Source organism: Oncorhynchus gorbuscha, linkage group LG01 (genome assembly GCF_021184085.1).
Source record: "Oncorhynchus gorbuscha isolate QuinsamMale2020 ecotype Even-year linkage group LG01, OgorEven_v1.0, whole genome shotgun sequence".
In the NCBI taxonomy this organism is placed as follows: Eukaryota; Metazoa; Chordata; class Actinopteri; order Salmoniformes; family Salmonidae; genus Oncorhynchus; species Oncorhynchus gorbuscha.
In genome coordinates, this window is record NC_060173.1 from 62,876,722 (window position 1) to 62,901,896 (window position 25,175).

The 25,175-nt window shown below is 42.9% G+C and overlaps 2 protein-coding genes across 6 annotated transcripts in view; both read right to left on the reverse strand.

The window, feature by feature from the left end:
- Positions 1-25,175, reverse strand: part of brsk2a (BR serine/threonine kinase 2a) — a 545,611-nt gene that overhangs the window by 397,528 nt on the left and 122,908 nt on the right. The window lies entirely within an intron of this gene.
- On the reverse strand, positions 1,917-25,139 carry LOC124040938 (plasma membrane calcium-transporting ATPase 1-like). Of its 2 annotated transcripts, none has more exons than XM_046358061.1 (21): positions 24,813-25,139; positions 20,160-20,599; positions 16,431-16,628; positions 15,457-15,714; positions 15,003-15,128; positions 13,688-13,927; positions 12,208-12,234; positions 10,278-10,424; positions 9,925-10,139; positions 9,552-9,794; positions 9,016-9,257; positions 8,669-8,906; positions 8,303-8,482; positions 8,119-8,206; positions 7,894-8,000; positions 7,565-7,756; positions 7,166-7,379; positions 4,004-4,215; positions 3,793-3,900; positions 3,483-3,671; positions 1,917-3,331 (listed from the first exon to the last, which is right to left on the reverse strand). In XM_046358061.1, exons 2-21 carry the CDS (start codon positions 20,356-20,358, stop codon positions 2,960-2,962), a joined length of 3,795 nt encoding a protein of 1,264 aa, XP_046214017.1. In that variant the 5' UTR covers positions 20,359-20,599; positions 24,813-25,139; the 3' UTR covers positions 1,917-2,959. The 2 variants fall into 2 exon arrangements, with proteins under 2 accessions (XP_046214017.1, XP_046214024.1); XM_046358068.1 differs by lacking the exon at positions 24,813-25,139 and adding an exon at positions 21,946-22,208.

A 25,175-nucleotide genomic window follows, 5' to 3' on the forward strand; every position in this document is an offset into this window, starting at 1 on the left:
TATTGTTATACTGGCATTGCAAACAACTGTGAGGACCACATACCAGTAGGCAGACATGTGGTGTGGGTTTTTTCAGTGACATGTCTTGCTGCACCTACATTTCTTATGACACTGATGACCAAATTCAACAGCATTTTTCAATCCATTGAGTATGTTGCAACAATCACTGACAGTTGAGAAAATAGAGAACAGATTCAATACCATTTTTAGGTAAGCTAAATATGAATCCTTTATTTTCAAAAACCATACACAGTACTCAATAAGTTTCAAAAATAAATATCAACCACAAGAACCATTTACACTGCTCAAATTAAACAGACATTAAGTACTTTTATTTGAATTTTTTTTAACCAAATATTGAGATATAAAAATGTATAATCCATAAAGAGATAAGCATTCATTCCCAATTGTGGAATGAAACTACAGAGAAACACAAAAGTGACCTACGGAAACGTTCTCCCATTTTTACCACCTAAGCACTTTCTTTGGATTTATACCCATCTTCAGATGCAGTTTGCAACACAAGGAAGAAATCCAAAGTAAATATGTAGTCAAATTAACTGTGACCCTGACATGGATTCCACAAACATAAAATTGGTCCTGTACTGTGAAAAGTTGCATAAAAAAAGTGTAACGAAGTTAATCATTTTTTAGACCATAATGTAACAAAACTATTTTTTGAAATACAGTTCTCCACTGCTCAGGACCTCTTTTGTTGTTCTAGCATTCCCGTTTTCTTTTTTTCATAGGTCTGTCTTTTTTTATAGCACTTGGTAATAAACATGTAGGCTATTTCCAATGACAGTATGAGGGTATTTTGACTTTAGGCTTGCAAAACATTTGGAATCATTTTCAATCCTCTCCCAACTGATGATACCTTGACTTGTGTGACAGATGAAAGCTACTTAGCTCTCTCTAAGAAGATACAAATCTAGGCTATATTTTACAAAATGTAAGTCTCCCTAAAGGAGGTTTAGTGCAATAAAGTACTCTGTGCTGAGAGTCGAAAATCTTTTGTCTTGAGTATTGTCAGTTTCCTGGAGGGTATTTCACAAAGCAGTTTCAACATGTTAGTCAGCTAAAAAATACAACATTCTCCCAGGTCACGAGAGAGATCAAAATGAAACGAGTATCACTTAATCAACTCGCACTGTACACGTTAACGATACGGAGAATCAAGTTATTTCAGTTAGCTGGACGAACCCATTGATACTATTTTGTGAAATACCACTCAGGTCCTTAGAACCGTTCAATAAATGGAATTCCTTTCAATGAGGTTATTTTTGATCAAACAACAACAACTTTCTCTTTGATTTCAAAATCCTAAAAATGACAATCTACTCGCTTTACGAAATGTTCTCTAGGGAAACATCTGAAACAGCAACGGGTCTCTCCTCTCTTTTTCTGTAACGTATGGGTCTTATTCTGGATTCATAATGAGCCATTCAATGGATCAGTGGTCAGTGCTTATGATCAGTGGTCTAGATTGAAAGCACTCTAAGGACACAAAATAGGAGCTCCACCACTTTCCAGTAGTCATGAAATTGAGTTTTGGAACAACGTTAAAGAGATTCTCCGGTACTTTTGTAGACTTTTTTTAGCCAGTAGTTCTGAAAGTAGCAGCACTCACGAGCCGAAAGTGGTCCCTGAAGATTGCTTACTACGTCACATATGTATGGAAATGTGCACCATGTCATTTCTCTCTCTCTCTCTCTCTCTCTCTCTCTCTCTCTCTCTCTCTCTCTCTCTCTCTCTCTCTCTCTCTCTCTCTCTCTCTCTCTCTCTCTCTCTCTCTCTCTCTCTCTCTCTCTCTCTCTCTCTCTCTCTCTCTCTCTCTCTCTCTCTCTCTCTCTCTCTCTCTCTCTCTCTCTCTCTCTCTCTCTCTCTCTCTCTCTCTCTCTCTCTCTCTCTCTCTCTCTCTCTCTCTCTCTCTCTCTCTCTCTCTCTCTCTCTCTCTCTCTCTCTCTCTCTCTCTCTCTCTCTCGTCCACTGAGCTGTTGGGCCTGCCCTGCAAATTCATCTGGATAACACTGGGCAGGCCTCCTGCTAGCTGTCACTCAAATGCTGAAGCTCATTGGCTAGAACTTGAATTGCTATGGGGGTGACCCACGTGTGTGGGGGGGGGGGGGGGGTGTTGGGAAAATTGCAGTGCAAAACTTGAAGAAAACAACCACTTTCAAAATAAGGATTTCTTGGCTAATTGAGATAAGATAGTAATTATGCTCATAGATTATGCAGGTATGTACTACATATTGACACATCCAGCCCAAAGCTGGAGGTTTAAAAAACGATTTCTTAGTCGCCAAAGTACCGGAGCATGTCTTTTAATATTTACAGTGTGGAAGTGTGAACATGGATATTTGAGGACATTTTCCCAGTTATTTTCCTATCTTCTTATAAACATTTAAAACCAATTTCCTATTACTTCACTAGATATTTCTATGTACCTAGACAAAAACACACCAAATAGTACCTGCAGGCATGTTAGTTCAGTTTCAACAGAAACCTTACTTTTCTCCTAAAAGACAGCAATATCTAAAATACATTATGTATTTTTTCATTTTGCAGTATGCAGCCCCACTTTGTACATATTTTATAACGTTGGTTTTTCACGGACAGTCAAAGTTTCACAAACGTGTAAACAGGGTTGCTTTCACAACATGAATGAAATCATTAAAATATAAATAGCCAATGCATGAATTCTTTAGAAGTACTGCTGATGTACAGCAATGCATACCAGTCTCCCTGTTCTGTTCATTTAATAAATAAAAAAAGGTCTATAATTCTTCCACGCAAAATGTGCATCTCTCCTCGATACAAGACCCAAAAATGCTTTAGGAACCAAACATATAAGTAAAAACAGAAACCCATGAGGCTTCCAGAAGCCCCTCTCTCCCCACGTCTTGGTATTGTTAAGTGGGCTGAGGTGAGTGGGTAATTACTGGTATTCGAGCCCAGCTCAGAGGGAGGTCTCCAGGCTGTGCAGCGGGCTCCCAGGGCGCGGCGGCAGCGCAGCACTCTGGGGGATCCCGCCAGTCTTTGGGCTCTCTTTGTATAAGGGGATGATCCTGTCCACAGCATTATTGTTCTGGTTGGGCGTGGACGAAAGGGTTGCCAGCGTCGAGGGTGGGGGCAGGGTCTGTGCAGCGTTGCGCTTGGTGGGAGCATCGTCCTCCCCCTCTGTGTCGTCGATGAGGGGGATCTGCGGCTCCGAGTCTTCTATCCGGAACTCCGGGGTGGTCATGAAGTTGTGGATCGAGTTGCGGGACTCAGGGGTCTCCAGGCCTTCGTAGGGGGACAACGTGTCTTGGAAGGCATTCACTACGCGGATCTAGATGGTTTGGGGATGAAGACAGTCCAAATTTTAGTATCGAGTCCCCCATCGAAAGTTAAAGCACAATCCTGAGTTTGAATCCTTGGTTTGGTGTAAAGCTGAGGGATGATTGTAAGCTGAGATGTAACTTAGAGTTGATCAAACAAACCTGAGTCTGGATCCTGCCTAGGCCTCTGCACCAGAGCACCTGCCCCCTTCTCATCTCCATCTCACCATGGTCGATCTCGTCCAGGTCCTCCATCTCCTCCAGCTCATCCTCAGGGATCTCCTCCTGCTGCGTGCCATGACCTGCAGACTTCAGGAACTTCAGTCGACTGGTGGGGACAGTGGTGACCACCTAGAAATGAACAGACAGGAACTCAAATGTTGTCACTAATTTGTGACAAAACATTTGTGACAAAGCTTCATAATAGTCAAGGAGATCTTTGGAAGACATTAGAAACCTGTGAGAATCTCACCTGGCCCCATAGAAGACAGCCAAAGCCCAAGAACACACACCAGAGCCACTGGTCGATGCTGAGGCCCACACAGCTGAAAGGTTTCCCTCCAAACTGAACGATCACAATCTAGACAACAAAACACAGGGTGATTCGAGAGCAATGTTATTTTCTGTCCAATATGAAATCTCCTCTGTGTGGATATCCTGTATGGATCCGAAGGCTAGCTCACCTGGATGACGAACGTTCCGAACACAATGGAGCAGAAGATCATGTTTTTGAAGATGCCGTCAAAGACGTTACGCTCGCCGTGGATCTTGCGAGCGTTGATTTCATTGAAGAGCTGCATCATGACGAAGGTGTTGAAAACAATGGTGTAATGTTCCGAGGGAGGGGCATGGAGAGGCGCATACCTCCCACTGTCAATGTCGAAAATCTGCTCTCCTGTGGTGGCAACATACAGGTACATAATAACAAGGCCCACTGGAGACAATACGGAAGCAATACGGATCAAGTCATTTATTAGATCAATACATTTGCTTTCATATCTTCATAAAGGACAAAGTTAGATGTCCAATTGGCACGAATAACTAATTTCAACCCATGCGGTACTCACCTGGTAGGTTTGCAAAGCTACTGGTAATTTACCAAAGTTACCGGAATCTTTGGCAATCTATGGAAACTATGATAATTTATACTTGAGTAAAAAAATGTATTCATATATAGTATACACTTTATGTCAAAGGGCAGTGGTGGTAAAAGTACTCAATTGTTAAAAGTGAGTCACCCAGTAAAATACTACTTGAGTAAGTCTAAAAGTATTTGGTTTTAAATATACTTAAGTATCAAAAGTAAATGGAATTGCTAAAATGTACTTCAGTATCAAAAGTAAAAGTATAAATTCCTTATAAACTCAGCAAAAAAAGAAACGTCCACTCACTGTCAACTGCGTTTATTTTCAGTAAATTTACATGTGTAAATATTTGTATGAACATAAGATTCAACAACTGAGACATAAACTGAACAAGTTCCTCAGACATGTGACTAACGGAAATTGAATAATGTGTCCCTGAACAAAGGGGTGGGGGTCAAAATCAAAAGTAACAGTCAGTATCTGGTGTGGCAACCAGCTGCATTAAGTACTGCAGTGCATCTCCTCCTCATGGACTGCACCAGATTTGCCAGTTCTTGCTCTGAGATGTTACTCCACTCTTCCACCTTGGCACCTGCAAGTTCCCGGACATTTCTTGGGGGAATGGCCCTAGCCCTCACCCTCCAATCCAACAGGTCCCAGACGTGCTCAATGGGATTGAGATCTGGGCTCTTCCTGGTGACGGCAGAACACTGACATTCCTGTCTTGCAGGAAATCACACACAGACGAACAGTATGGCTGGTGGCATTGTCATGCTGGAGGGTCATGTCAGGATGCACCTGCAGGAAGGGTACCAAATGAGGGAGGAGGATATCTTCCTTGTAAAGCACAGCATTGAGATTGCCTGCAATGACAACAAGCTCAGTCCGATGATGCTGTGACACACCACCCCAGACCATGATGGACCCTCCACCTCCAAATCGATCCCACTCCAGAGTACAGGCCTCGGTGTAACGCTCATTCCTTCACTCGTCAGTGAAGAGCACTTTTGCCAGTCCTGTCTGGTCCAGCGACAGTGGGTCTGTGCCCAAAGGCAATGTTGTTGCCGGTGATGTCTATTGAGGACCTGCCTTACAACAGGCTTACAAGCCCTCGGTCCAGCCTCTCTCAGCCTATTGCAGACAGTCTGAGCACTGATGGAGGGATTGTGCGTTCCTGGTGTAACTTGGGCAGTTGTTGTTGCCATCCTGTACCTGTCCCTCAGGCAGGTGTGATGTTCGGATGTACCGATCCTGTGCAGGCATTGTTACACGTGGTCTGCCACTGCATGTACAATCAGCTATCCGTCCTGTCTCCCTGTAGTGCTGTCTTAGGTATCTCAAGGTATGGACATTGTAATTTATTGCCCTGGCCACATCTGCAGTCCTCATGCCTCCTTTCAGCATGCCTAAGGCACGTTCACGCAGATGAGCAGGGACCCTGGGCATCTTTCTTTTGGTGTTTTTCAGTCAGTATGAAGGCCTCTTTAGAGTCCTACGTTTTCATAACTGTGACCTTAATTGCCTACCGTCTGTAAGCTGTTAGTGTCTTAACAACCGTTCCACAGGTGCATGTTAATTAATTGTTTATGGTTCGTCGAACAAGCATGGGAAACCGTGTTTAAATCCTTCACAATGAAGATCTATGGAGTTATTTGTGCTTTACCTAATTATCTTTGAAAGACAGGGTCCTGAAAAAGGGACGTTTCTTTTTTTGCTGAGTTTATTAAGCAAACGAGACCAGACAGATTTTTAAAATGTTTTAACGGTTAGGCAGGGGCCTACTCAAACACATAATTTACAAACAAAGCATTTGTGTTTAGTGAGTCCGCCATATTTAAGTACTTTACACCACTGTCGAGGGATGGATCGAAATATAGAGAAAGGTTACCTGGAGGAAAATGGGGGAGGGTCATGCTTTTAGAATTTCAATCAAGGAAAATATATATATATATATTTTTTATCTAGTTCAGGGGAGGGTCATGTAATTTGTCATTGATGAAATCTCAATATTTCTCAGTGTTTGAGCTGTTTATCTTTGTGCGCTTGATGCTGCCCCTTATCTCTGATTCTCTGCTGGGCAGGCAATATCAATAGGCTATAGGCTACGAAGTGCATCCTCTGAGAGGCACAGAGCAAAGTTATATTTCTAAGACAGCTGCTGGGATGGTACAAATACAACTAGGCTGCATTACGTCCATTACTCCCTGAGCCCGGGCCTGCTCTGTTCTTGCTGATCAATTTTTTGTGTGTGTGTGCTGCCTAACCAATGGTGGTGCTGTGTAGGCCTAAAGTGGCAGTTCAGGAGGAGAGTCAAAGGCTTCTTCCGAATATTTTACTTATTTATTAGGCGTAGGCCAAAAACTCTTGCTCCAGGACTAGCCTATAGCCCAGGTCTTTCCAACCCTGTTCTCGGAGAGCTGCGCTTCTGTAGGTTTTCGCTCCAACCCCAGCTGTAACTAACATGATTCACCTCATCAACCAGCTAATTATTAGAATCAGGTGTGCAAAATTACGGTTGGAGTGAAAACCTACAGGACGGTAGCTCTCCAGGAACAGGCTTGCTGAACACTTCATTTTAAACACCAATTGAACTCACTATTTATTCTTAGGATAATGTTTTCATTAATTGGATTATTTTATATATATTAGGCCACAGATAGGGCCATACATAATTACAGACACCTGTGATAATCTGAATTACCCAAAAGGGCCACTTTGAAAATTTCCAGTAATATACCCTCCCTTTGCAACACTACTCACCGGTGAAGAGCAGGGTGAAGATGACAGTGAGCTGGTAGACAGCATGGCCCAGGATGTTCTTCATCATGGTGCGGGAGATGAGGGGCTTGTTCCGGCCATACGGTTTCCTCAGCAGCAGAGACTCGGTGGGGGGCTCAGTGGCCAGGGCCAGGGAGGCAAATGTGTCCATGATCAGGTTCACCCACAGCATCTGGACAGCTTTGAGAGGAGAGTCCTGGGGGGAGATGTAGTTTGGTTTATGTATAGCCCCTCACTTTTCAAAGACCGTTGTAACTTGTAGAGTTGATTAGAAAAACTCCCTATAGTGAGTCAGCCGTTCTCTAGTTGACCGATGCGTCCCCTTTTGATGCAGAAAAACAAGATGGGTAGGATGGACATGACAGCAATACAGTGTCTCACCTGTGTGATGCATGCTCCTGTGAAGGCCACGATGACGGCCACCACGTTGACTGTCAACTGGAACTGGAGGAACTTGGAGATGCTGTCGTAGACGTTCCGCCCCCACATCACCGCCTTGACGATGCTGCTGAAGTTGTCGTCTGTCAGGATGATGTCTGAGGCCTCTTTGGCTACGTCCGTGCCCGCAATGCCCTGTGGGCACAGCATGTCACAGCGCATTAGTCGCAGGACCAAAGGTACCCGTCTGGTCAAATCAGAGAGACAACATCCTGATGAAATATCGATGGGGTATAACATACGCCAAATCTTGAAGTAAAAAGACACCGTACCATGGCAAATCCAACATCCGCTTTCTTCAAGGCAGGGCCGTCATTAGTGCCATCTCCTGTTACAGCAACAACTTGTCTTGGTTCTAGTACAGTGCTATCCATTATACCTGTGAACAGAGGCAAGCATCATCTCTTTAGATAATAATAATAATAATAATAATAATAATAATAAGACCGAAAAATGTATCTGTAGTGATAAATGAAAAAAATACCCCCCAAACGTACCTTTTACTAAAGTATGTTTGTCAGTGGGTGAGGATCTTGCAAGCACACGGAGTTTAGGCCATATCTTATCAATGCGTTCTTGCTCAATCTGGAAGTAGATTGTTTTTTGGGTCACTCTATCATCACCATTTGTTTTTTTTCACAGAAACAGATTCATTTTGTGAGAGAAAGAGAGGAATATTACCTCTCCCAGTTGGTTTCTTATTCGTCGGTTGAACTCTTTGCCGTCTATACAGAGGAAGTCATCTCCGGGGTGCACTATGCCACACTTACTGGCAATGGCGCGAGCCGTGTCGATGTTGTCCCCTGTGACCATGCGCACGGTGATGCCAGCGCGCTGACACCTCTTAATGGCGTCAGGAACCTAGGGTGGAAGAAAAATACTTGATTTTTCCGATTATGGAAATGTGTGTTTTGTTTATAATCTAACACCCCAAGACACACTCAGAAAGACCTGCTCTCCCCTTCAGGGGAATTATACATGTACATTGTTGAGGGTTATACCACCACAAACATCTACCTCCTATGCATATCCCGCTTGCCCTTTTACCTCTGGCCGCACAGGGTCCTCGATGCCCACCACACACAAACAGGTGAGGCCGGTGAGGATGTCAGTTTCGTTTTCCCAGTCAGGCTCGCCGTCGACCTGGGGGAAGTCCCTGTAGGCCAGGCATATGGTCCTCAGGCCCTCGGAGGCCATGGGCTCGATCACATTCTTCACCACATAGTCTCTGTCCCTGGGCTTGAAGACCTTAGCCTCCCCATTGGCTGTCATGATCTTACAACACCTGCGATGAGACGAAGAGGAAATCTATATTAGGTTCCGGGACAAATAATACTGGGAGAGTCCACAGAGTTAATTTGCAGGAAAGCAAGAAACTGAAAGTGCCAGCCTACTTCTTTAGGAGGATCTCGGAGGCTCCTTTGCTGAACATGCGGTAGCTCCCGTCTGCGTTCTTCAGCACCGTGCTCATGGACTTCCTGACTGAGTTGAAGGTGTAGACCTTGAAGAGCTTCTCCTCTGGGATCTCGTTGCGGATGGTCATATAGTCACGTCTCAGTTCCAAGACAAAGCCCAGCAAGGCACATTCGGTCTTGTTGCCCACCTGGCGTGGCAGCCCGCCCTCCTTCTCCGGAGACTGAGGCAAACCATTTACACGTTAAGGTCAGTTCCAAACTTCAAATCAACATAACTGATACTTTGTACGAAAATGTCCCATTATATCAATGCATGATTTAAATGAAAGTCTGAGTTCTCAGATTTCAAGAGGATTTGGCCCTGGCTTGAAATCCCTGACCTGGCACTCAACGTATTTGCTCAGATGTCAATGAACGATTGCTATGAAAAGAGCTGTATTGCACATCTCTTTGTGTTCTGTTTGACAGAGGTGACAACCTCAACTCGGAGTCTCAAGTGAAGTATGTTCACTTACCATGATCTTGGATGTGTAAGCACAGTTGACTCCGATGCCCATAATGAGCAGGTCCAAAACTTTGCCTGGGATGAGGTCAGACTCAGGAACCACCCTGTAGTGCCTGTCTCCCAGATAAGCCTGGACCACGGTCATCCTGTTCATGGTTAACGTCCCCGTTTTGTCAGAGCAGATGGCTGTGGCGTTGCCCATGGTTTCACAGGCATCCAGGTGCCTCACAAGGTTGTTGTCTTTCATCATTTTCTGAGGAAGAGAGGAGGCTATGATTTGGAATCTGGCAATGACTTTCCTAATTGCTCCTGTCTGTAATATTGATATATACTCATTGATATATACTATAGTAACACAGCAGTGACAAAGTAGTGATACCTACTTTGACAGAATACGCAAGTGAGATGGTGACGGCCAGGGGGAGTCCTTCGGGTACGGCCACCACAAGCACGGTAACACCAATGATGAAGAACTTGACGCAGAACTGAATGTAGATGGGCGTGCAGTCCGCGATCCACGGTAGGCCCTGGATCCAGAAGGTGTCCACCATAAACAGAGTTATCAGGATGATGACTGTCAACCCTGACATGAACAGGCCTGGACAGAGGAAAAGATAGTAGTGTACTGTACACAATGAGATAATCAAATATTTGCAATAATGACAAGCTGGGACAAGCTGCTACGGAAAATCAAACACACTTGTCAACATTCAGAATTCCCTTGTGATGGTCTTACCTGCTTTGCCGATCTGCACCGCTAATTTGGTCAATTTCCCCTGGAGCACAGACTTCTCCTTCTTCGGGTGGGCTTTCTTCTTCTCCTCTCCTTCGTCCTCACTGTTGAGGGCCTGCATCTCCACGCCTGCACCATCCTGAGACTTACCTGAGGGAGAGGAGAGGACGAGTCCAAAGACATTTAAACAAGGATTGTTGATGCAGCCGAATAAAAAAAAGCATGACATGGGAAAAATAGTACATTGGTGTGTAAGGGTTCATTGTGAGATGGCACTGCTACTACTTGGAAACAGATAGGGGGCGCTGTTCTGTGTGACACACCGCACGACGCTATGCTGTTTGGTTCACAGTCCTTAATTAATCCGAGCCTGGGGATTATTGCTCCTTCTAGGCTGAGATTCTTTACAAACAAATTCTTCCACCGTCATCCCAAAACATGCCCACGTTCTGTAATAGCACAACCACACAGGCACCAGAACCCTATATACTCAAATCTTTTGTAAGTGAAGTAAAGGGACATTGTTCATCCAGGCAAATGTGTGAGTGAGTGTGTGTGTGTGTGTGTCTGTACGTGTGTACAGTATGTGTGTCTGTAAGTGTGAACAGTATGTGTAAATGTGTACAGTATGTGTGTCTGTAAGTGTGTACAGTCTGTGTGCGTGTAAAGTGTGTACAGTATGTGTGTCTGTAAGTGTGTACAGTATGTGTGTCTGTAAGTGTGTTGATCCAAAAACAGTACATAAAGGTTGTTAGCTAAGGGAAGAAAGGCACGGGGAAAAACAGCTGCTGAGCTTAAGAGCTGTAATCTCCTTGGTCCTAATCACCATGAACGGAGTCAAGAGCACCTGCTGCTCGGACCACAGGAAACACACATGACCATATGGCGTCAGAGACACACAGGGCCACACTCAGACTATACACACCTTATGCACAAACGCGGAGCCCTATACTATGAATTTAGTTTAGTTTGGTCAACCCTTCAGATCTAACCTGAGCCATATACTACAAATCTAGTTTGAGGACTTAGTGAGGTACAGCGCTTTCAGAAAGTATTCACAACCCTTGACTTCTTCCACATTTTGTCCTTTATAATGGATTCAATTTAAGATTTGTTTTGTCACTGGCCTTCCACACGAAACCTTTATAATGTCAAAGTGGAATTATGTTTTTAGAAATATTTACCAATTAACTAAACATGAAAAGCTGAAATGTCTTGGGTCAATAAGTATTCATCCCCTTTGTTATGGCAAGCCTAAATACGTTCAGGAGTAAAAATGTGCCTGACAAGTCACACACTAAGTTGCATGGACTCACTCTGTGTGCAACAATAATGTTCAACATGATTTTTGAATGACTACCCCATCTCTGTATCCAGCACATACAAATATGTCTACGGTCCCTCAGGCGAGCAGTGGATTTCAAACAGAGATTCTTCCACAAAGACCAGGGAGGTTTTTCAACGCTTCATAAAGTAGGACACTTATTGGTAGATACATTTAAAATAAAAAATAATTTAAGGAGACATTTAATATCCTTTTCATCATGGTGAAGTTATTATTTTCCCTTTGGGTGGAGTATCTATATCTATACACAAAGATACTGGTGTCTTTCCTAGGAACATACTGAATGTTTGGTCTTAGAAGTAGATTTCACATACAAACTTTATATTATTAGGGAAATCGTTATTTTTGCAAAGCATGTAAAGCATGTATAAAAAGCATGTGTTTTTTTCAGATCAGACGCCAATTAAGTCGTTTTCATGTCGTAATAATTTGAAAGATAACTCGGAAAACCAGGTGTTTTAAATCGGCGTATACTAAGATCAGCAAAGTAAGGCGTTTACATGACTATTGCATAATCTGCCTACTGTCATAATCCGTTTAATATCAAATTATTACTGTGGATTTAAACGCACTCATTGACAAACTTACCTTTCTTGTTTTTCTCATCTCTTTTATCTGTGGAAAAAAATGAACGACTGCAGTTAATCATTTGTCCATTTACACATCAGCAAAGAGCATCTCACTATTGCAGAGTGGCAAAACCCTTTTAGTTCTAATATGTTCCCTTGGATGTGAGTTCCCTTGACGGCTAGCCCTTAGACACTGAAGTGGAAACTATGAGGCATGAATGCTCTGACATGCATTTCTGTCTTAACTCCCTAATTACAGTCCTCACTCACTCTGAGAATCCCCTGATCAATGATACTGCGACGACAAACGTAAACAAAACACTCCCTAACACAATTAGCAGCTATGCACCAGGTTGGTTCATTCACAGGCGGTAACATTTTTGTAGCCCTGGTATGGCAGGAGAGGTAACGTCCCTAGTCCAACTGACCCATCTGCAGTCAGTTAACTAACTGAGATGTTAACCAACTGTGACTAAGTCAGCATCCTTTGGTGCGGCAGCGTAGCCTAGTGGTGAGAGCGTTGGACTAGTAACCGGAAGGTTGCGAGTTCAAACCCCCGAGCTGACAAGGTACAAATCTGTCGTTCTGCCCCTGAACAGGCAGTTAACCCACTGTTCCCAGGCCGTCATTGAAAATAAGAATATGTTCTTAACTGACTTGCCTGGTTAAATAAAGGTTAAAAAAATTGTGCATTTAATGTTTAAAAAAAACATGGAAATAGAAAACTGTGATTATGATAAAAAATATTTAACTGAAACGACCTCAAAAAGCACTAATTGCTCAGCACTGACTCTATGCACACACACTTAAATGTACATACTTACACTGACACCTACATACACCCACACATAACATATGCATACTTACACAACACAATTGCTGCTGTTATTGTCTATTATCTATCCTGTTGCCTAGTCACTTTACCCCTACCTACGTATATGTACATAGTTATCTCAATTACCTCGTACCCCGGCACATTGACTGGGTACTGGTACTCCCTGTATATAGCCCTGTTATTTTCTACTCCCTGTATATAGCCATGTTATTTTCTACTTCCTGTATATAGCCATGTTATTTTTACTTGTTATTGTTATTCGTTATTCCCTGTGTATTTTGTATCTTTATCTTTAACTCTGCATTGTCGGAAAAGGACCCGTAAGTAAGCATTTCACTGTTAGTCTACACCTGTTGTTTACGAAAGCATGTGACAAATAACATTTTATTTCATTTTAATAACCTTGTCTGACACCTTCTATGGTGGCAAATTGCTTGATGTCATGCCACTGGCAAAATGTAACGTAATAGCATCTGTAGGCCCTATAGGATTGCATCATGGAATATCTCATAACACATATTGTTGGACATGGTTTTTCAAAACAATTATATTCTACGTTTACTACTATGATGGTGAGTCTCAACCAAATACAATAGAGATGAGGTGAGTTTTTACAAATGTTGTGTAACAGATGACTATAAAAGTTGAATCTAGTTCCACATACTTTTCTTGTCCAGTTTGTCCTTCTTGTCCTTCTTTTCTTTCTTCTCTTTCTTTCTCCTCTCTTTCTCCTTCTTCTTCTCCTCCCTTTCCCTCTTTTTCCTTTCCTTCTCTGCTTTCTCCTCCTCGTCGTCGTCGTCTTCGTCTTCGCCGGCTCCGAGCAGGGTGAAAATGATGCCGGTCTGGGAGTTGACACCTACTGCTGTGATCAATATCTTCCCAGAACCCTCCATGACGTGGGTACCTGACAAAAGACAAACATGGACAGCCAGTGAGACATGGTCATAGGAACCTGACAAATATAATATCTCCAACTGAAATGGGACAGTAAAAGATGTTTCTTTCTTTTACAAGTAAGGCCATAGAAATGCATTTAAATGTTTAACGGATAACATTTTTGTGAGGGGAGCAAGCGAATAAAATTTGATTATATTTTTGGGAAAAGTGAAGAGGGGTATGAGTTAAATATTTAATTACATGAGTATGGCCTAACAGTATTTATGCAGGAATAGCAAGATCATGCTGTTTCAAGTAGTTGTTAACTCCAAGGCGCTCTTATGAAGATTGATTGACAGTAATAAGATGCCAGGCTAAACAGCAAATGAAAACAACAATGGAAAAGAAAAGGGACCCAATGGTGTAGAGTACTTCAATAGTACTTTAAAGTATTTTTTACTTAAGTAGTCTGTACTTCACTTCACTATTTATATTTTGACATATTTTACTTTTACTTCACTACATTCCTAAAGAACATAATGTACTCTTTACTCCTAACATTTTCCCTGACACCCTAAAGTACTCATTACATTTTGAAAGCTTAGCATGACAGGAAAATTGTCCAATTCACGCACGTATCAAGAGAACATCTCTGGTCATCCGTATTGCCTCTGATCTGATGGAATCACTAAACACGAATGCTTTGTTTGTAAATTATGTCGGCGTTTTGGAGAGTGCCGCTGGCGATCTGTAATTTAAAAAACAAGACAATTGTGCAGACTGGTTTGCTTAATATAAGGAATTTGAAATTATTTATGCTTTTACTTTGTTACTTAAGTATATTTTAGCAATTCAATTTACTTTTGATACATTAGACTTTTACTGAAGTAGTATTTTACTTGAGTCATTTTCTATTAAGGTATTTTTTACTTTCACTCAAGTATGACAATTGGGTACTTTTTCCACCACTACCACCACCTTAATTCATAGTGGAAAGAACAAACGAAAGCGATGCCTCTGGCGATGCCCGGCTTGATCCAAACTGGATCTGCATCTAGACATCAGCCATGTGAGATGAAGAGGGGAAGGCTCATCATCATTACCTGACAGCAGCATGGGATCGTTGTCCAAAGTCTTCTTGACATGGTCGGATTCACCGGTGAGAGAGCTTTCATCGATTTTCAAATCATTTCCCTGGATCAGCACACCATCAGCAGGAAGAAGGTCACCTGGGGAAAAAAAACGTTCACACCATACATGAACATCAGACAGCCCAGCTGGGTGAGTTAGCTCATTTAACCCCAGATTCAGAGTAGTGGAAAGAGACGGGTAGAAAGTTATATCAAACGTAGGATGGTAGATGCTCTTTGGTTTTAAGGCAAGCTCTCACGGACACACACACACACACACACACACACACACACACACACACACACACACACACACACACACACACACACACACACACACACACACACACACACACACACACACACACACACACACACACACACACACACACACACACGCAGGTCACTCTTCCTTCAGGACCAATACCGTATTTCACTTGTGCAACGTCGCCGACTACGATCTCAGCCACGTGGACCTGGACGACTTGGCCTCCGCGGACCACCGTGAACTTCTGCTCCTGTTCGATGCGGCTCTGTAGCCCGCGGAACTGCTTCTCTTTGCTCCAGTCATTGAACGCTGTCACCAGGACCACGCAGACGACAGACAGGAGGATGGCTGCACCCTCAATCCAGCCCGCGTCTGCCTCCCCCTCATCCTCCACCCCTCCCGCTGCCTTTCCACAATCTGAAAAAAGAGGGACAGTTGTCACTATCTGGACATGCTACAAAGAACAGAAGTACAATGCAATCCCTCCAGAAGTGTTTTTAAGCCTAGGCCTAACCCTAAATCGAGGACAAATGGCTAATCCATTCTGACGACATTGCCAATGTTGTCGTTGGTAGCATGGCCATCTAGTGATTATCCAAAGGGACAGCTACAGTGAGGCCAACAGAAAGTAGCCTACAAAAGTAACCTACAATGATTATAAGACAGGAAATATCACTGTCTTGATCGCAGGAAGTAAAACTGGCTACTCACTATGCCTCTAAAGAGTCCTTTGAAGAATGGGATTATGGATTGATTGAAGTGTATCAAGAGTACCAGACTAAATCCCTGTGTGATTATTCAATGGGCAGGCTACGCACATTTTGTACCAATTGATATCTCTTTGTGCCAATAAAGTCAGAGACATGAGATCAAACAAAACTTTGTAAACACCCTCGGGAAGACGCAGTAAAACATCTGAAATTAGATCTAGGCTACTTGTTTTGGCCTCCGATGAATTCCAAAGTATCTGTTCAATAAACAATCAGACACGCGGAAATTGTATGACTGCATGCATGAAGTTTACAGGTGCAAAGTAGCAACAATCTGATCATTTGGTATTTGACTGAGTAAATATTCATGTGGTGATGAATCAATTAGAATACATGGCATTTCAAATGAGAGGAGATACTTACTTTCCCTTTCGGCATCTGGAGGTCTATAAAAAGAAAGGCCTAATGAAATGATGGCTGCCACTTCGAGGATGATTAGCGTCACATCTTGCAACGCTTCCCACACTAGCTGGAGAAATGTTTTTGGCTTTTTTGGAGGTATAACGTTTTGTCCAAACTCCTCTTTCCTCCTGGCAATGTCGTCGGCATGGCCTCCTAAACCTAGAGACAAAAGAGGGAAAGGGATAATGAACAACTGTAAGGCATTTGCATTGTCTAGAATTCAAACATTAGCAAATGCATGCATGACTCTCTCCTGGCTGAGCTCCTTTTTAGAGCAATGTAGTGCAGACCTGTGTTTAGATTTGTTCTAGATGGAACGGCAGAGACAGAACCTGTCGAGAATGGTAAGCTTGGCTTGTTTTCGGAGGCTTTCGAACTTGACGCTTCAGACCTTTGAGGTGGCTCTGCATGAGGCTGTGTTCATGACAAAAGAGGGCCGTGAATATAGCCCCTGAAGTGTTGCCACGAGGGTCGTCAGCACAGGCATCCGAGGTCAACAGCAGGGAATCAGTGACTTTCGAAATGCACAAGCCCTCATCTTCCCTCAGACAACATACTCGACAGTCCGTTAAACAGCACGCGTCATAAGAAAACCACCCCAAACCACCCCACACCACCCCAAACCACCCCACACCAAAACCTTTTTGTTGGACATGTATTCTCGCTGCTCTCTGTTGTGGCGAACATCTGGATTTCATTTTTTTAAGCGGTTCCAGATGACAAGCATTGCTGATTGCGGACACAAAACGGAGTAAACAAACCGGGAAAGTTCATCGGGTGAGGAGAGATGGTCTACAATTGATCATATGAGCCGCACAAAACAGTTCTGCACAAAACAATTCAAAGTAACTACCAATTGGATACCATTAAAATGAGGAGAAAGGGAGTAATATATATATTTTATGTTGTTTATGCTCCAGGAGACTGGTAGATGTAACTAAATTAGAATGAACTTTAATTGTAATCAAAGAGTAAGAGTGCAGCTCTTTGAACTAATATCATGAGACGTGACCTATCTTGCGTTCCCCTGGAGAACTGATGACGTCATTGTTATCACTGCAGTAGGGGTCCAATGGCTGCTTTTGTGACTCCATGCAGCACAGCATTGGCCTTCTCTGACCTGAGTTGGGTTAGTATGCTTATTCCCTCTAAATCCCTCTAAGCAATGCTGCTTCTTCTGACGCTTTAAGGTTAGATTCCAACTCAGGGAGAAAAACAAAAACCTGCCGTGATTCTTCACCCTATCGCCGTATTACAGATTTCCGGACTTATCTTCGATTCATTCAGACTATTTTGAGGTGCACTTGTTGCTACGGCGTCTCAAGAAGGACAAACAGTTATATTGCCACTCTTTTCTCATTTAAGGGAGAATGCGAGGCACAGACGTTCTGCCAGGAGCAAACCGAACCTAGTATATGGGTGCCTTTATACGAGCACCTGCCATTTGCATTTTATAGTGCAAAATGTATGTGTGTGTGCCACATGGATTTGTAACTGTACTCCTTTTCTTATACAGTCTTAAATTGGGAATCATGTATGCGGCAGGATTAGAAATGTTTTTTGGAACCTGAGAATCCCATTCAAATCCCATTCCCTAAGAGTTCACCAAAAGGTCACCAACGGGATTATGCAGAAGGACAATGGAGAAGCAGCACTGAAAGGCTTGTCACAATTTGGCCTGTGTACGCTATGTGTGCTCTTTACTGACAAATTCAGGTATAGATTGGAGCAGAACAGGGCATCATCACAAGCATAGCAGTATCGACATGGGAAAAGGTTCATGGCCAACATGTTAGCCAAACAACATCTAACATCATTCCATCCACATAGGGATTTATAAATTGGCTTGGTCTGAGTAAAGCTGGTTCCTGTTTCCCAACAGCCTACAACTGGCAAAAACATGAAAAGCCATTATAATTGCTAGTAAATGCGTATCAATGCATATTTCTGAATTATAAAAAAGGATTTTAGTTGTAATGCTTTTAATGCTTATACATGTTTACGAATGAATGTATTAGTTGTATGTACAGTGTCAACAGAAAGTATTAGCACACCTTGACAGTTTCCACATGTTGATGTGTTACAACCGGAATTTAAAATGGATGCATTTGAGATTATTGGTCACTGGCCAACACACAATACCCCATAATGTCAAAGCGGAATTACTTCTTCATCTCTGTACCCCACACATACAATTATCTGTAAGGTCTCTCAGTCGATCATTGAATTTCAAGCACAGATTCAACCTCAAAGAACAGGGAGGTTTTCCATACCTCACAAAGAAGGGCACCTATTGGTAGGTGGGTAAAAATAATACCGTTGATCATGGTGAAGTTATTAATTACACTTTGGATGGTGTAGCAATACACCCAGTCACTACAAAGATACAGGCGTCCTTCCTAACTCAGTTGCCGGAAAGGAAGGAAACCGCTTAGGGATTTCACCATGTGGTCAACAGTGATTTTAAAACAGTTTAATGGCTGTGAGAGGAGGAAACTGATGATGGATCAACAACATTGTAGTTGCTCCATAATACTAACTTAATTGACAGAGTGAAAAGAAGGAAGCTTGTGCAGAAAAAAAATATTCTGCAAAGCAATTCACTTTTTGTCCTGAAAACAATGTGTTGTGTTTAGGGCAAATTCAATACAAGACATTACTGAGTACAACTCTCCATATTTTCAAGCATAGTGGTGGCTGCATCATGTAATGGGTATGCTTGTAATCATTAAGGGCTGGAAGGTTTTTCAGGATAAAAAAAGAAAACGGAATGCAGCTAAGCACAGGCAAAATCCTAGAGGAGAACCCGGTTCAGTCTGCTTTCCACCAGACACTTGGAGATTAATTCACCTTTCAGAAGGATAATAACCTAGGCCAAACACTAGGCCAAATCTACACTGGAGTTTCTTACCAAGCGAATGCTCCTGAGTGGCCAAGTTACAGTTTTGACTTGAATCTACTTGAAAGTCTATGGCAAGACCTGAAAGTATTTGTCTAACAATGATCAACAACCAATTTGAAAGCGCTTGAAAAATGTTGAAAATAATAAAATGGGCAAATGTTGCACAAACCAGGTGGGGAAATCTGTTCGAACCTTACCCAGAGACTCACAGCTGTCATCGGTGCTGCGTGAAAAGTGTGAGTTATCCCCATGTGTAGAGAAGTGACAGCCAGGCCCTGCAGAGTGCCTTCCACTCAGAGCCCAAACCGTAGTCCACACCAGTTCCCCTCAATAAACTCAACAAGACATTGTGCTAAAAGGCTTGAGATTGGTGTAGGAGGAGCAACTCATGACAACTCCAATGGAATCAATGCAGTATCTAGAATCATTCTGCATGGCAGTTGTAGATGCTATTTTGAATTGTTATTGTATTCAAAATGTAACCACAAACTTGTAATTGGGGGGGGGGGGGGGGGGGGTCGGGTTGACGTCAATTTAATTTCAGCCACCAGATGAATCGGCAATCAACTCATTAATTGAATACGTCCATTACTTCAATTAGGGGTTTTCAATTTGTAAATTATTACAATTCGCTGCAGGGGGCTCCAACCAAATCTCACTTAGGGCCCCCAAAAGGCTGATTGGTGTTAAGCCTATCCCCAATGAGTAATAGGAGAATTGGTGTCTGAAGCACCAGACCTGAAAAAAAGAACAAAAATACAAAGCAAGATGCTCAGCAGCATATTTACCATGAATAGGTGATGTTCTTAGTCTGGTACAGAGTCCTTCGACATCTCCGTAACATTCCTGGATTCTAGCTATTCCCTCAGGTCCCCTGAGTTCCATGAGGGACCGCAGCTCCTTGAGAGAGCAGTTGAAGTCTCCAACATCATGATTGGCCTGTGCATGTCGACCACGCTTTGACCCACGGAACGAGTTGCTGGCCATGTCTCCTCTACAGCGCACCACTCCAGGGTGGTGGAGAGAGGCTTTCCCAAAAAGGCAAGTAAAATCCTCAGAGGCAAAATACGCTATTTCCCATAAACTGCTGTTATTTCTCAGGGGTGTACGTCGCTTGACTCCTTAGAGCATGACTTGGACATGTAGAAAGCCATTTGAATGTGATTCCTGCAAGCCCACTCTCTCATCTTGGCTGTTGATGTTGGCTCAAGTCCTCACAAGGCTACATCTGAAAAGACAAAAAAAAAACATTGAGGAAAGGTTTTTCCGTTTATCTCTGAAGTCGTTCATGTTGACATGAGGAACCTGATCCCGCATATGGCTGAAATGCTATCGAGTAAAGTCACACTAATAAAGAATAACATTGAACCCCAAATCATTTAGGTACACTGATACTCCCGTCAACATACTACTGATCAACACATTTGCATTAAACATTTTACATTGCATTTTCATGTCAGTCATTTAGCAGATGCTCTTATCCAGAGCAACTTACAGTGGTGAGTGCAGACCTTTTCATATTTGTTTTATAATGGTCCCCCGTGGGTATCAAACCCACAACGCTGCCATTGCAAGTGCCATGCTCTAGCAACTGAGCCACACAGGATCTCCCAGCAACATATGGAATCTACCATTTGAAACACACGTCTGTTAAAGCAATGTTAGCAATGTTTATGCCAAACTTCTGCACCGCCTCTGTATAGAAAAGCTATTTGAGGAAGAATTCACCCAGAATTCTACGATGACAAGACCATCAAATCATTCCCCTTCTCCTGAAATGATGAGGACATTTTGATGGTCTCTGGTATAGCTCTAGACATCCCATCTCAGTCAATCAATCGTTTTTTTTGACTCAATCAACTTGAAGTGAGAGTTCTGTTAGGGGTGAGCCTGTCTGACCCTCACACCCACTGGCCAGTACACAAAGTGACAGCTGGCTTCAAACACAAGGCCCTGCAAAGTCAAATGAGTTCAGTTACATTTAAAAAACTGACACATTGGCCCTGAAATAATCAGCTTTGGGCAAAGTGTACTTGACTTTATGTACTTGAAATTTGAAGCGAAACGCTGTAAAAAGGACCCAAAGATGTTGAGGACCTATCTGCTCATCCTTACTGACACATCTAAGCCTAGTGGGGCTAATAATAACACACAGGGTGCAACTAATTGTCAGCACGGTGGGGTGTGCCTTGCAATGAAAACTGTGACGCCTGAAAACATCGATCCTTGGAGTCGATTCGGTGGTCGAGAAAGTCTTGTAATTTACAGCTGATCAGACAGTGTCTGTGACGGAGGGAGACCAGATTAGCAGGCCCAGACTCAAACACCAGACATCAGGCCTCTCTTATTTGTATCCACACGGAGCAATAAGAAGTATAGCCCCTTAGAGGATAGACACCGTGCAAGCACGGCTAACAAGTGACACTGGACGACGCCTTACAACGGTAACAGATGGAACCAGTTTGAGTATTATTAAAGAGACATGACACATTTTCCGTACAGCAATTAATACTGACACTCACTATTGATTTTAGAGATTGCCTCTGCGTTGACCAAAAGGTTGAGTGTACTTACTAGAAATCCACCCTTTTCCTATCGTCATAGCAACAGGAGGTATATGACGGTAAGACCACAGGTCCGATTAGGGAAGGCAGTGTCTTTCACAGAACTCCAGAAACATCCCCTTAGGAGCATCTACCAGCACTTCTCAGAGGGTATCCAGATAGTTACCCTTCTCAGGGTTACGTCCAAATTGCAACTCTTCCTTTGAAAATCAAGGTTTGACCTTCAGTGCACACGCTCGACCGACGCAGGCTTCATTAGAGGGAAAAAGGCTCGCTCAATGATTATCTCAGGAAAGCTTCTTCCTTAATCTAATTAGACAATCTGTGGCATCGGTGCGCTCTACAGTCACTGCTTGCCTTCCCCGAGAGAGCCACTAACACTGTGATGGGGAGACACTGTGGAAAAGTGAAGACGTAGCCACCCCATTTTTTTCACGAGCGTTTTCACTACCACTGTCCATTCAGCTCTACTTTGCCTGTGGTGAATTACATCTGTCAAAATGCAGACTAGAGACCAATTAAAAGGCACTGAATTAGGATGAATATCCTACAAGCGCAACCAGGGAATGTACCGTGTTCTGGAATGTACCCGTCCTTGGTTGAAACCTTTACAGGTAGACTGAACTTCCTACTCAAGGGAGGAAGGAACACTGGATAGATAACACAGGCCACCAGATGTTTTTATTCACTTCTGTTTGACACCGAATGGCCATGGAACACAATCTTCTCTTGACAATTTTGATTATATTCTGAGGTCTACTTTATGCCCTTAAGCACAAACAGGTGAGCGCTTTCTATTTAATTAAGGAAATTGCCGCACTAAATACGCTTTCACAGCCTCGTCCGGTGAAAGGTTTGTTTTTGGTGAAACGTTTTGATTATGTAGATCTCACTACAAGACAAACTAGAGCCGTGGAGCTATAGCCAAATGGTTTGAGCACATTCTAGCCTAAATAGCCTAGATTAATTGGGCCACAATACAACAACACACATAACGTCACAGGGTCACCTGTAAAATACAGTGATGGATTAGTTCCTGCCCGTCTAGATGCATTGCGGCAACCAATTGTTGCGTGCCACGTCATCAACTGTGCAGTTAGGCATCAGATTGCTATATGATAAGATGTGGTAAACGTATGTGTTAAATACCTATCCAGGCGTTGTAAGATCTGGCATCGGTCTGCAATGTAGTCCTGCGGGATGAGACCCCCTTCCACTTGATCTAGTGACACTGCAAGTGTAATCATGCCAAATCGCGGACCGAAGCTGATTAAGTTATATTCATCAACTTCGGGACACGCTACAACTTCAGGGAGCAAGTCATTAGAAAATGTGTGTCGAATCTAGGCAATAATGTGAACAATATAAAATATTAATATTTCTATAAAAATGACTCACAGGATACAGAGCATTGGCCTAAGATATATTTTGGCTGGAAGCATTCTGCTCTTTAATGTCAGGACCTTTTATATCAGTTTGGACCTTCCCCCAGGATCTCTGTCTATGGCGTTCTCTGCCTTTGAATTCATACACTGCCCGCAGAAAGAATTCAGCCATAAACATGTGCGGATGTTAGTTGCATTTCAACAGAACGAAAGTAGCCTCATGACCCCACTGATGAGCATGCATGTGTTTCCCTTCCGTCCATTACACGTTTGTCTTTGTGAATCTCAGTTACTATGAAAATGATTGAAAGACCTTGTAAAGGCAAGCACAAAAAAAACAGACTCTCTCGTCAATGATCTTTTTCTGTTGTCTTAATGCTGAATGGAGGCTGGAGAAACACAAATGTGTGTGTGTGTGTGTGTGTGTGTGTGTGTGTGTGTGTGTGTGTGTGTGTGTGTGTGTGTGTGTGTGTGTGTGTGTGTGTGTGTGTGTGTGTGTGTGTGTGTGTGTGTGTGTGTGTGTGTGTGTGTGTGTGTGTGTGTGTGTGTGTGTATTAAAGTATGATGAATCGATGACACTTCAAAGGGAAAGGGGATAAAGAATTAAAGCTCCATAACAACAAAGACAACAGGAGAAAATTAGTCAATGGATTTCTGCTGTAAAGGTCAAAGTTGGGGAGGTTAAGTCATTCATTTGGACAGCTTTCCTTCTCGACTGAGGCCATCAATACTACAACAACAGGCATAATCCTGAAGTCTAATTGAAATGATAGTCCTGAGTCGGGTCTAATGGCACCTCTAATGACTTCCGATCACCCCCCCTTGGGCAAGGGTTAAATTCTCACTAGAGCCCTTTCTGTCTGCATGCCCCTCTATCTGTATCTCTCTTCTTTATGTGATGACTTCACTACTAATACATTTGTAAAAAAATAAATTTAAAAAAGCCAACAATTCCCACGTCGTTACGTCATCGAATGAAAATGTTTTGATTTTAAATTCCGTAAAAAACAGCGTTAAGGTTCACGGAAACACGTCGATTCAAACAGCTGGTGACATGGCAACATTTTAAGCCGTGTCATGTTGCTTCCAGCTACATAGATGCTTAATCTTATTATGGTGGTACCTAACTATCAGTAAATGCATTCTGACAGAGAATATATTAATAACGTTTTATGTGTTGCTACGACAGTGTGAGCATGTGCGTGGGTTGTTAGCGTGACAGAGCAAATAACATACAACAAAAGGATAAATAAACAATTGGCAAAGCTTTTTAAAATTCTATTCTAACTCTAAAAAGCTCTCACAACTGGTAATGCAAATGTCTAATTTTGATCAACAAAAAGTGAATCATTTCAGAATTCTACAAAAAAACAAGTCATTCTAATAAAATGATCAGCAAATCCAATGAGATACAAGAAATCACCCAAGAGCCCAGAAATGATTGTTTATGTTGGTTTGATGTGATAGTTCATGTCAAGGCGGAGTCACTTACAGGTGAGCCACAGAGGGGGCCCGCCGGTGGGGCAGAGCTCGTGTGCCGAGGTGAAGGGAATCCGCCATGTCAGAAACATCCAGAAGAGCCCTGTCTATCTGCCCATCAACGGCCACACACACGAATGGAGCCCGGTCTGCTGCCTAGCTTCATCCTTTGCCAGCCCTCTCTTGCACGACGACAGCACGCCAGCGGCGCTTAACTCCGATTGCTCCGTCTCAGGGACAGTAGAGAGCACGACCTCACCGAAACAGGATTAGCTATAAATAGGCATGCATATCCGTCCAGGGGCTGCTGCGTGGCAGTGGCTCAGTCTTTGCCTGTGTGGTACTCTGTAGCACTAGAACGCTAAACACTTGTGGA